This window comes from Cynocephalus volans, chromosome 1 (genome assembly GCF_027409185.1).
Source record: "Cynocephalus volans isolate mCynVol1 chromosome 1, mCynVol1.pri, whole genome shotgun sequence".
Classification (NCBI taxonomy): Eukaryota; Metazoa; Chordata; class Mammalia; order Dermoptera; family Cynocephalidae; genus Cynocephalus; species Cynocephalus volans.
Window position 1 is genome coordinate 119,787,738 of NC_084460.1, and position 13,313 is coordinate 119,801,050.

General features: G+C 40.7%; 1 protein-coding gene across 9 annotated transcripts in view; it reads right to left on the reverse strand.

Moving 5' to 3' along the window:
• Positions 1-13,313, reverse strand: part of RUBCN (rubicon autophagy regulator) — a 50,194-nt gene that overhangs the window by 11,374 nt on the left and 25,507 nt on the right. For 6 of the 9 annotated variants that reach the window (XM_063106239.1, XM_063106187.1, XM_063106179.1 and 3 more), the window contains 6 exons: positions 12,382-12,912; positions 8,760-8,855; positions 7,935-8,050; positions 6,987-7,197; positions 6,393-6,494; positions 3,777-3,851 (listed from right to left, as the gene is read on the reverse strand). In XM_063106239.1, the coding sequence (XP_062962309.1) occupies positions 3,777-3,851; positions 6,393-6,494; positions 6,987-7,197; positions 7,935-8,050; positions 8,760-8,855; positions 12,382-12,912 (1,131 nt within the window). Of the gene's footprint in view, positions 1-3,776; positions 3,852-6,392; positions 6,495-6,986; positions 7,198-7,934; positions 8,051-8,759; positions 8,856-10,810; positions 10,856-12,381; positions 12,913-13,313 lie in introns of all 9 variants that reach the window. The other 3 variants (XM_063106205.1, XM_063106195.1, XM_063106247.1) reach the window with 2 other exon arrangements.

Consider the following 13,313-nt stretch of genomic DNA (forward strand, 5'->3'; position numbering starts at 1 on the left):
AAGTCCATTTTGTTTAACAACAAAGATGTTCGTGTACATATTTTGTCTGCCAACAAAATCCAGATCCCAATGCACTGCTAATTGTCTATTTCCAGTCTAACTAGTGCTGGTGGAGAAAAGGAAAAAAGTCTAGGTAACAGTAGACCATACTTTCATAGACCATTTGGTTTGCAACATTTATTTGGGTAACACTTCTACTGTCTTGGATTGTACATAAGTCTTGCCTTGTCCTACTAACCCTCAGAATGCTTTGCACATAACAGGTTTTCAGAAAATATTTCCTAAATGAATGATTAATTGGCTAAAAGCAATTAAAAGCTTTTGCAAATTTCATCTTGTTTTGGAGTAATAGAGAAGGAAAAATGAGAGAAAATCTTCAACAGATATCCCTGAACAAGGAGCTAAACAATCTTGTTACTTTGGGACCAGGCTACTAAAGAAAACACTACACACCAGAGAGAAGAGGTGGTTGATAATTCACGGTTGCTAAGGAAACCATTATCTTCATAAAAACTATTTAGCATTTCCTCATCCTCACAGAGAGGAACTCTTTTATTTTTTTCTTTGAAAGAAAAACTCATTCTCCTCTCTTTAGAAAATATAATTCAAGGTATACTTCATCATGTTTCTTCCTCTTTTTTACCAGCAGTACAGTGGGGTCAGAGGTACATGGCAGGGACTTCCTAGTGAATCACGAATACTTCCAAGAGTGTGGAGGACCACACTGCTTTGGAGGTAAGGATCCTATCCCATGGGGCGAGGGGAAGAAGCAGCACCTGATACCAAAGGAGACATGACTCCTGACACTAGTTAAGTACCATAAGGCTCTATGGGCACTGGGTCTGTGCTGCATCCTGCTGACTCTGGTCAGTTCAAGCAGATGACAGTTGATGTGGCTGGAATGCTAGTTAAGGATCTAGATAAAAGCAGACCAGGGTCTAAGACAGACAAATAAGGAGTAAAGAGAGAGGAGAAAGCTATTCAACTAGGTGGATTAAATGTATTCCAAATGACAGCACTTAAGAAAGAAGTCTGAAAAATACACCTTCCAAGTGGTATTTAACATATTTATAAAACTTTTTATTGATAGCGGTGAACCATGAACCTTAGCAACTATGAATTATAACAATGAAACAACGATGTGTTATAAGGAGAAGAATTTGCTGCAAGTCCAGACACTGGTATTGGTATGATCAGGGAAGAACTGGTTAAAACCTTCATACCATGGCAAAATCTGCAAATTTGTGAACAAAATAGATGAGGCAGAGGAAGAGTCAACTTCAGAATTTACTGGCCAGTGTGATGGTAGATTCCATCCTGCTTTTCTTTGAGAGGCAAGGTGATACTCAACACATCTGAGAATCTAACTCCAGTGAATTTTCTGTAACTGCTGACTCAAAAAGAAACATTAAAATAGATAAAAATTATTTTTCTTTTAAAAAGAGAAAAGTTTTGATTAAAAAGGGAGAGGGGAGAAGCAACTGATTACCTTGAATTAGGTATAATTTTAAAACTTTTCAAAAAATATAATTCATGAACTTTCCTCTTTATATATTATGCCAGCTATCAATTTATTGGCTTCCAGCTCCAAATCTCCCCCTTTTTTTGCTTGCTCTGAGATAATGGAGCTGGACCCATAAATATTTCTCCTGTGCTGGCATGATGTTAAGCTTTGTCAGCAGAGGGCACTGGAGGGACACTGGAAGAGGAAGGGGTTTCTCTTGCTGGTTCTGGTGTGCTCCTCTAGGCTGCCTCCTGCAGTACATGTGATCTCAGGGAAAACATGCCATGGGTGGCTTTGCAGCACAGTGTCACTATTGGTACCTCCCATAAATGGCTTCTCTTGGCACCTCTTGGGAGAGCTTACTGGGAGAGCTTTACAATTGCCACTGCTTTTTCCAGTACCCTTTGAGTTCTGAGATACAGCTCCCCTCTGGGGGCAGCCTCTCCCAGCAACCCAGAGAATGGCTTCCCAGCAAAGACTGCTGGGAAGCATCCCCAGGCACTACCTCAGGGCAGCCCTGCAGCTTCAGAGAATTTCTCCATCATTCAATGAGCCAAGTGGGCCAGATCTCAGCCTTGGGGATATGACCCTCTTTTACATTTGTTCCTTCCCCAGGTGCTCTATCTCAGCCCTAGGGACAGTGACTGCTGCCTATAGCTGCTCCTCCTGTGTTGTTTGGAGTTCTCTTTACTCCTTATGAGCCAATCTCCCATTACTTCAATCTCCCACTATAGTTAATAATTCTTTATATTAAAGTTTCCCTATTCAAATTACTGTGCGGCTTCTATCTCCTGATTAGACCCTGACTAGATATATATACACATAAGACTGAAACTCTAGAAGAATCTACAAAGGAAGATAAAGAAGAACTGATGATGCTATATTCAAAGAAGCTGAAAAAGGAAAAAAAAAACCGAGAGCAACAAAACCCTAAAACCAAAGAAGTTGAAAAGACTGTCTGGGATTAGAGTTTACAAATGATATCAAACTGATTTGGCAGACACCATCAGCAGAAACAGATGAGGTGAAAGAAGGCATACACAAAAGATCACATGTCACACATTATATTATACCATTTATATGCAACGTCCAGAAAAGACAAATCTATAGAGACAGAAAGTAGATTAGCAGTTGACTGAGGCTGGGAATAAGAACAGAAATTAACTGTAAATGGCCACAAGGGGTGATAAAAATGTTCTAAAAGTAGATTACAGTCATGGCTGCACAAGTCAGTGAATTTACTAAAAATCACAGACTTATACACTTGAAGTGGGTGAATTTGATAGGTAAAGGTGTTAAACCTGTCATGTGTATAAAAATTTTAAAGCTCCCAAAGTGGGGGGGAGAAAGACCAAATAAAGATATGCCTTAAATTAATCTTCCTTAAAACAGACTGAATGTGCTCTGATGGAGAAGTGGCTGACAATCAATAAATGCACCAGCAAAAGATTGTGATCATAAATAAACACATTAGAAACCAGTTTAAAAGTGACTTAGGAAAAGCAGGGAAGACTAATGTTAGAATAAACTAAAACAGTTCAGAGTAGAGAAAAAGGGACCTAACTGCTTTTAGTTTTCTAAATCTTTTTCTAATCTTATACACTTATTTGAAATTATAGTGGCTGACAATGTTAACAGTCATAAATTAACTGTTTAACAAAAAGTTCTGAGTTTGTTGTTGTTTATGTGTTTTAAAGCCATTTTGTATAGAAAACTGCTACTTTCTTTCAGTTAACCCCACCTACTGAAAGCCTACTTGTGTAGATCACAAAGTGATTACTCAGTAAATCCTAATTGTATATGAAGTATCTACAAGAGATAGCTTTCTGAAAGTTGGCTCTGAAAATTCAAAACTCTAAAGAAACATTTAGCTTCATACCATTTTATCCTACTTTTGCTGTCTGGAATGTGTGGCAGTCACATAGCTACAGGTTTGAACTAAAATTCTTCATTGACCATTCCTCTCTAAACTGTCTTCTACCTCCATCAGTCACAATGACCACTTAATCTGAAAATATCACTGTAGAGAAAGATCAACAAGGACAAACTCATTGAGGAGGATTGTTGAGGTCATATGAGGAAGAATATCTGAATATTTGAATAATCCTGGCTTGTTGTTCTGGCTTAAATCCGGTTTTTTCCAACTAGTTCTCCAGACCTTGTGGTCCTCGTAACCTTAACAGGTATCACAAGATCAAGTATATGCAAAAGCTTGTGCAAACATTCACACACATGCATGTATGAGCATATCCATGCTTCCAACATAGGCTACCTGAGAACATCAAGGCCACTGACACTGAGAGTCCATTCTTTGACATGTGAGTCATGTTAGATCTTTCATTACCATCTGTGTAATAATGATTACAAAAGAGGGCCCTTTAGTATTCTGACAGAAAATAAATTGATGAGAATGAGTTCTATACCAAATGTTCCTGGGATCAGGACTGGACTTTTGCTACAAAAGATAAAATGGCTTTTCGAAACTTACAGGTAGGTGCTCACTACAGCTCGGAAGACAGTTATTGCTACTTCACCCCACCAGCCTAGCCTCAAGGACCTCCTAAGGAAGTGGTTCTCAACCAGGGGTGATTTTGACAATGCCATGGAAACATTTTTTATTGTCTTGATTGGGGAAAAGGGTACTACTGGCATCTAGTGGGTAGAGACCAGGGATGATGCTAAACATCTTAAAATGCACAAGACAATCCCTCACAACAAAGAATTATCTGGCCTCGAGGTTGAAAAACCCTTTTCCTTTAAGGATTTCTGTTCTAAACTGACTAGAGAATTAGTTGATTAAACATCTCCCTGGGGCTCACAACTGCAGCAACAGTTTCGAACGGGAGTATACTTTGTGCCTTTTCCTAGGCAGGCTCTTTCCAGACCAAACAGCTTTCTCTGGCTCCCTGCTTTGCTGCAGGGAACAGTTTTAGGAGTCAAGTAGACTGCTCCACACCCAGTAAAGCAGCATGTTCTGAATTTACCTTAATATTACCTTCACGAAATTCTGACCACTGATCCTGAATATCAGTGCAGAACCCTCTAATTTTCTCCTAATTTGGAAATTAAGTTAGTCACAGACTGTAATAAAATAAAATATATATATATTTGGTCTTTGTTTCCCATTCCTGGCACAGAGTTCCTAAAACTCTTGGAATTTCCTAAGTGTCTGTTATTATTGAAGGGAGCCCCTTTCAATCATACCTGACAGTGTGCTAACAATGTGACTCGTGGCAGGACCCTAGATAGCTTCATAATAGGGGCTGGCCACCAGAAGAACCAACCACATGATTAGAGGGTTGAAACTTTCACTCCCCCTACACCTCCAGAGGGGAAGAAGAACAGAAGATTGAGTTCAATTACCAATGGCCAATTAATGCCTGCATAATGAAACCTCAATAAAAAACTTGGAATGACAAGGTTTAGGGGAGCTTCCTGGTTGGTGAACATATCAATGTAACGGGAGGGTGGTGCACCCTGACTCCAGGGACAGAGGTTCCTGCGCTCAGTAAACTTCAGGACTTCATCCTATGTACCTCTTCATGTTGCTGTTTATTTATATCCTTTATAATAAACTATAATCATAAGTATAGTGCTTTCTTAAGTTCTATGAGTCATTCAAGTGGATTATCAAACTGTAGGAAGGAGGATCAGGGGAACCCTTAGATTTGTAGTCAGCCAAGCAGAAGTGCAGGTGGCCTGGTGGCTCCACTTGCATCTGGCATCTGAAGTGGGAGCAATCTCGTAGAACACAGCCTTAATCTATGGGGTCTGTGCTAACTCCAGGTAGTTAGTGTCAGAATTGAATTGTATGACACCCAGATGGTATTGGAGAATTGGAGAATTGTTGGAAAACCACATACAAACATAGAAAAAAAATGGAGTTTTAAGTGATTACCTATTATTGTCATGAATAGAAATGAGATACATTAAGGACAACACAGAAGGAAGACTTCCAGGAGATCTGGAAATTATGTATAAAAACTGAATTTCTGAATGGCGAAGAAATCTGCCTACTACATCTGGAGGTCTATGTAGGTGAATGGGTTCTCTAGATTGGTATAAACAGGAAATCAGAGACTCACGCAATAAAAAATCTATTCATCATCATGTTGTAATGGAGAATTATAAATTTCCTTACTCTGTAAGGTAATTACTCTTAGTTTCACCAATAGGGGAAGAGTTTATGTCCCTGAACTGGTTTTTTTGTCTGTCTGTCTGTTTTACCGATGGGAACATGAAAAAATCTATGATTTGCAGGAATGGGACATTAATCTGATTTAACACAATTGTCTTCCCAGATTGGAACCCCTCCCCTTCTCTATGCATACTTCCAACAACAATAACAACAACAAAAAGAGTCTGTGATTCTGTTAAGCAAGTTAGCACTGGTAGGACTAAAATTAAAGTTCTACTTTGTAAACTTGATTTTTTTTTTCCCTTTTCTGCTTTTGCCACTCCCCTCCCCATGATTCTTTTTGTCCTTTTCTATTAGGATTATAACAAAACTCCTTTTGAACACTTTGAAACAATTTCAGTTGTTTAATGAAGCACAAGAGAATAGATTCTAATTTCCTGTGGTATGAGCTAGCCCTAGGAGCTAGGAGAAATGAGGGCAAGAATCCAAGAGAAAGATGCACTTGAGGAAGAAGCATCAGGGTGACTTCAATAGCCAGCCTACTCCACCTGAAACACTTCCTTTCAGTGTTCTTTTCTGCTTAAATTTTAAAGGGGTTTTGATTTTAGCTAGAGAGGCCATCACTTATAATAGCTGAAAACATTCATATGGACCATAATGAAGATCTACTTAAAAAATCTTCTCAGCCTGATTCCAAATTGAAAGAAACAGGTAATGAAACCTCTCTTGTTACACAGCATCATTTCTTACCGTGGATTTCAAATTCATCAACCTCATCAGCAGAGCCAGAGTCAGAGAACTGTGCTGAATCACGTGAACTTAACTGGGAGCTGCTAGAGGTGACCCGAAAGCCTGTTATGTTTAAAAAATAAAAAAAGAAAAGGTAATGAACAGGACAGAAAGCAGTCTCCAACTGCTTCTAGTGTCACAATAAAAGGGACGTGGTATGACTTCAACAGAGAGAAGTAAATAGAATCTTAACTGGGAATGATGCTGTTGAAAGAAAAACTAACTCTTCTTGCTGGTTTATCCCCTTAGAAATGTTCATGTAAATAGAAGATACTACTACCTGGGAAGCAAACTTGGGACCAGTGGTCTTACTTCTCATATCAGAAACTTATTCTGGAAGGAAGCTATTTCTGATGTAGGAAATGGACAAACTGTAGAATGAGTACTACCAGTTTGGTAGAAAAAAAATACAGAAATATCTTTCTTACAGCAGAAGAATCCTTGGCTTGAGCATAACATTCCAAATGAAGACCAAAAAGAAAGCCCACGAAGCACTGAGCCTTATCCTGAAACTGCAAAGAAGCAGGAACAGAGGTGTTCACAGGCCTTACTCACTTCCATGCTCAGTCTCCTGGTACATGGGGAGCAGATTCCTGGTGCGGATCTGCTGGCGCCGAAGGCGGATCTTCTGCTTCAGTTCCTGAATCTCTCTATCACTGTCCTCTTCCTCTACTTCCTCCTCTCCCAGGCACTGGTTCATCATGTTGCACTTCATTAGCTCAATGGCAGCAATCAAGGACTCTGAGATGCTGAAGTGGGCATTCTCCTGGGGAAGGAGAGCACCAAAAAAGTTGCTCGGCGAGGGGCTGGAAATATTGAATGCCTCATAGATTAAAATGTCGGAAAATGGAGCTTGTAAGACATGCACTGCTTTAATGAAAATACCCAGGGGAAATGCACACTTCTACTATAAAGAAAGCTGGTAGCTAGAAAACCTGTCCTAGATTCTCTTTGCTCTCTTACCTGGACATAACTGTTCCCTCCTGTCCCACTTTCTACATAAAAATATGACAGAGAAGAGACCCAGAATTTTAATCAGGCTCCTTCCCAAAGTCATACACCTGTATACGAACTATTAAAATAAACGCAATGTCTCAAGATATAAATGCTTTGTAAGCTATAAAATGCTATACGGACAGTATTTATTACATATCTGAACCTTAAAAAAATATATAGAAGTTGATTTTGAAAACAGTATTTACCTAAGGTTCTAGGGTCAAGGGAACAACAATCATAGAGCTAAAATTCAATGTTTCTCTATCCAGGCTAGCTTCCAAGATAAAACCGCTAATATTTGGGACTCAATGAGGAACACAAGCTCCCTGAAGAGTTTCCCAGAAATAAAACTTGCTGAGCTAATCTTTACCATGAACTTATCTTTACTGTAGTCTACACCCACTTACTGCTGTGTACCAGAAACCTCATTAGAACAAATGGTACCACAGAACCTCAGGCCAGATCTTCCAACTCATGAGCTCTTCATTAGACCCTTAGATTTATCACCTTTTCCAGATCTGCACAGCTGCCAAAGTCTTGCTCAGAGAGGTAGCTGATGAGGGACTGTCCTTCTGATGGTCTTCGGAACATGCCTTCCCCTGAACATAGGTACTGACTACCCTCTGTGGGAAAATAGAATGTGGATGTAAAAAGCTCTGACTTCTTTGAGAAATCTGAAGATTTTACCACTAAAGATGCTCCTAAGTCTCCCCAGGTAACAAGAAATTACAGGTTGGAAAGAAGATTTCTACCATCTATAAGAATTCCTTGGACTATTAAAATCCCAGAGCACTAAGCCTCTTGGTTGGAGAATGGTGGAATAAATGGAGAGATCCCAGAGACAATCCTTTTACCATCTAGATTTAAAGATGACATACTCTCTTCCTACCCCACAAAAAATAAATAAATAAATAAAATAAAATGTTAAAATCCTGTACTGAGAGTCAGAAAAAGACCCAAATAGCTTCATCCTATGCATAATTTCCATGTGGAGCTTGTCTTCTGATAATTAGGCCCAGATACTAAAAGGCCTTTTTCAGGATCCCTCTCACCCACTCAGAGAGCCATCCCACCTGGATCATTAGACATACACAGTGATAATATACCCATAGCATAAGAGAGGGTGGGACCCCTGAGTCAGAGAGAAGCAACAGAAATGGTGGGCAGGTGTGATTTCTAGCACAGGGGTTAAAAATAACGAACGGGCGGGTGAGACTGTACAGTGTGCACCCTCCACAGAGTTGAGATAAGCCCCAAAGCTCAAAGCATAGCAGGCACAATGGGAGAGTAGAGAAAAAATATGATTTCAGCTCTTGCCTTCCTAACACTTACCATACTCCATGTACAGAGAGCTGGGTGTGCTGACCTCACTGCTTTGGCCAGAGTAGGGCAAGGAGCCTCTCAACTTCAATTTATCATTGCAGGATTCTAGTGTCAGTGACCACCAGGGAGTAAAAACACACATACAAAGTGAGCAACAGATACATTCCCAACTTTAGAGTTTCAACATTTAACTGCTCCCATTCCCAAAGCCTTCCCAAACAGGAGAAAGGTGGCACACCAACAGGGAACAGTCCAAGAATACAGGAATACACGGAGGAAAGAAGATGGGAAGTCAGTATGTTCTAGATGAAAAGAAAACACATAAGCCAGAATGGAGCAACACAAAGGTGAAAAAGAATCAAATCAAAATGCATTCATGAATTTAGTTGTCTTTTCTTCCATCTTCTAAGTAAATGTTACAGGAACATCAGCCAATTTCTATACTCTTGACAAACCAATTTTCAAATCTGAAAACTATTTTCAGATTCTAAAATAAAGACAAGTACACTGAAACTTTTCTGATACCTTGACACTAGGTTTAAAACAATATCAAAAGGTTTACATTCACAAAGGAAACAAAATAAAATCCAGCAATTTCCTTAACAATGTCCTTAACATCAAGGCAATGCCGGAGAACCCAAGGATGATGGCCTTGTAATCAAAGGGCTCAGTCAGAGGGCTGTGGGGCTGGCTTTACTGAAGAAGGAAAGAGAGGTTTCAAGAGACAGCTGGCAAAGTAGGAGGTGCCTGGGAATAAGAATAGTGAGAGATGGGAGTGGAGAGAAAGTAGCAGGCAGGGCTTGCAGGAAATTAGAAACTGATATCCTTCAAAAGGAAACAAAAAACTTCCAATGCCACAGAAGGAAGAGCAGGTGGAAAAGCAGGTGGGTGCCTGAGAAATGAGCAGGATGCTCTGGGAGAATGAATGACTAAACTGCATCCAACCCATTTCTCTGACAGATGGTGGCAACTTGTCAGCTGCTCCTCTCTCAAAAAAATGTTACTATGTGGTAAGAGATAATTTTGTGTTTTCCTTTGGCCTCAAGGACCCCTGGTGGCTCTGGCAGTGGGTTCTGCTCCTCCCAGTGAGCTGAGGACAAACTTGCAGTCACCATGATGCCTTAGTAAGAAACTATGACTTGGAAGGGAACTTTGAGATCCCCTGTCAAACTTAGGGCACAAAACAAACTCTAATACCACAACCTGCTTCTTTACAACATGTGGCCAGTCAGCCTTTGCTTAACCTCCTAAAGCTGCCCATTCAGCTAATTCTCAGAATTTCCTTAATCTCACTTGAAATCTGCCTTCTTACAATTTCTCATCTCCTTAAGAACAACAAAGCTCTTCTAAATGATGGTTCCACAGACTTTACTCCTCTTTAAACCTCGCTTTTCCAAGCTAACACATCCAGTGACTTTACCCATTAACAGGAGGCCATGGTTTCCAGTCCTTCCTCACCACTCTGTCTTGCAGACACATTCTAGAGTTAATATCTCTATGAATTATGGTACTCAGAATGGGACACAAATTTGAACACTTAAGTCACTAGAAATCCTGTGCAATGGCTGAAATGGGGTGTGGGGACTTTTAGGACAATGAAGACAGAAAGAAAAAGGAAACAGGGACTTTAGGAGAGGCAAAAAACATGCAAGTATATCCAAGACCATGGAAAGGGGATAAAACAAATTCTGGTGTTAATTCAAGGAAAATAAAGTAATCTATAGTAAGTACTCAGTTATAAGAAAAATTATGCCACTAATTTATCACGATGCCTTAGATAAATAGCAAGCTTCACTTTCACTATTGGGCAAAACTGAATTGATAAGTCTTGACTCTGTCTCCCAGAACCTGCTGGGAGACTGAATGAGGCCTTTGGAAGTTGTGGGCTGAAAACGTATCACACAAAATATTTGTGCCGTTTTGCAGACAGGTGCAAGCATCACACAAGACCAGACTATCCAGACTTGATTTGACACCAGACTGGAAAAGGAGGTTCTGAACTAAGAAAGGTGGTCACAGAGGAGCAGAAGGAAGAGGAGGTGGAAGACCGGCTCCCAAACCTGCAATGGGATCTTCAACTATAATGGTGATATTCCTGGGGCCTCCTGTAGGTAGACAGACAGGTGCAGAGGAGAGTCCAGACAGAGCAAATGAGAATAGAGAGAAAAAAGAACATCCTTTTATCTAGCAGAGGCGGGGACAACCCCCAAGAGGAAACCCCAGTGTTGAAGGAGGGATGACTTGTACAAGAAGCTATACATGACCCACACTCCCTCAGACCCTTCTGCACAGGTTTTCCCTGGTTTCTTTTTCTACTGCAGGTTACCATGGTTTCTGGAATTCATATGGATTCAAGAATGGGGGCAGGGAAGTTTTACATACTCAAAGGCCCGTGGCCTGGAGTACTGCAATAGGAGATATGAAGTGAGGATCTAACCCAAGCACTTTTTTTTTTTTTTTTCCAAAAGATGACCGGTAAGGGGATCTTAACCCTTGACTTGGTGTTGTCAGCACCACACTCACCGAGTGAGCTAACCAGCCATCCCTATATGGGATCCGAACCCGTGGCTTTGGTGTTATCAGCACCACACTCTCCCGAGTGAGCCACGGGCTAGCCCTAACCCAAGCACTTTTCACATCTAAGAAAGCTCGTGGAAAGACAGGCTTTGATTTGGAGATATTCCTCCTAAAGAGTTCCAATAAGTCAAATCACATCCTTGAGGGAAAACAGAGATAAAAGTTTGTCATTCAGATGAGGTTTCAGATGAGGGCCTTAGTTCTCATTTTTCTAGAAATTACAAAGAGAAAGCAATAGCAACTTCAAGTACTAAAAGAAATCCTTTTTTTTCATTTTTTGGTCTTATTAAATTTTTTATATTTTATTTCTGGCGCTTTCTTGACCCAGAATGGCTTTGAGCACAAAGGTCCATGTTGTACTTGCTGTTTTGAAGATTCTACTATAAACGAAATCCAACCAAAGCCTGTCAGGTATCAACAACCCAGAAAAGATGATGGCAGGGAAGTGGCAAAAGCAATGAGATGCAGCTTCCGTATGTCAAGGCCACTCCCTGCTATCACTGTTTCTGTGAGGAAGGTCCCAGAGTCAGGGCTTCTTTACATGACTGCCTCTCATTGTGAATTAGTGATGTAGCAGTTAGCTCCACCTATATGGTTACTAGGTCACATTAGGCCACACTCAGCATAACACTAGTTTCCATTAGGAAACCCTAATATCACTCTGCCTCTCATATTGGTATTACCTCCTGACCAAACTTCTAAAGAATCACAGGAAGGGTAGGGATTTAATGAGATTATTTTTAAAGCTCATTAATATTTTTCCTCAGTCTAAGACATTTAAAACTCAATTGTGATGAATCACACTATCCTCTGACGGTAAGGAACTAGTGAAAGAATTCAGGAAAGCATTTAATATTTAGCAACTTATAAAGGAACAGAGATTTCTTCAGAATCTGTATTACAAACTTCTCTCTTTCATTATAAAGCAGGATATCATGTCATCAAAAACATAACTTCTCTTTCTGCCATCTGAAAAGCCTTAAGAAAAAACCCTCCCTTTCACCCTAAATGCAGGGGGCCACCTTGCTAATTAGTGGCTGGTGCTCATCATTACCTGGGGCTCTGGAGGCAATGCTGGTATCCGAATGGGAGCGAATATGGCTCTTCTTTGGTCCACTGGTAACAGTGAGTAGCTGCCCCTCTGAGAAGCTGGACCTGCGAAGGACACTGGACAGCTGGCTCTGCCCACCACCCTCCTGGTCCCCTACAGAAACAGCAGCAGAATCTGGCTTCTGGGAGCTGCTGGAGGAGAACAAACTGGAGCTGCTGCTCTCAGCACTGCTGCTGTGACTCTGACAGCTAGCAGTCTGGCCTCGGGGGTCCAGGTTGCCAATGGCCAGGTACTCAGGCCCCTCACTGGCATCACTCGGGGAATCATTCTGGCTGCTGACCCAGGATGCCTCTATGGGGCTGGTCAGAGTGCTGGTGCTCATCTCATTTGGGGTCGAGGAGGAATTCCTGGTTAGTGCAGAGACCGAAAGCACAGGGACTTGGATGGTTTGATCCTCTTCTGGTGAGATGTGCCCTCTGATTTCTTGAGGTTTCCAGGGAGGCCCAGAGAGTGAAAAAGAAGTAGATCTTCTCTCTAAGATAAAAAAGAAAGGGTAAGGAGAGGGAAAGGTGAGCCAGAATCCTGTGGTATGTATGAAGGACTTCTCCAAACTAAGGGACAAACTCCTTGTTATTACTGGGTGCCCAGGACACAAGGTGTCTCCTTAGAAAAGGTAAGTCAAATAAGTAAAAAATTATTTAGAAGCAGTTAAGTCAAGATTGTGGGCTCTTGAGACAGTGGCTTTATTGCTTATTAGTATGCATTCCTCATCTGTAAAATAAGCAATAATAATGCCTACCTCATAGGACTGTCTTAAGGATCAAATGAGATAATACATATAAATTGATTACAACAGGGCCTAGCATGTCGTAGGCACTCAATAAATGTTAACTATTATTTAAATGTTTTCTTGGCAATGTGGATTAGAAACTCAG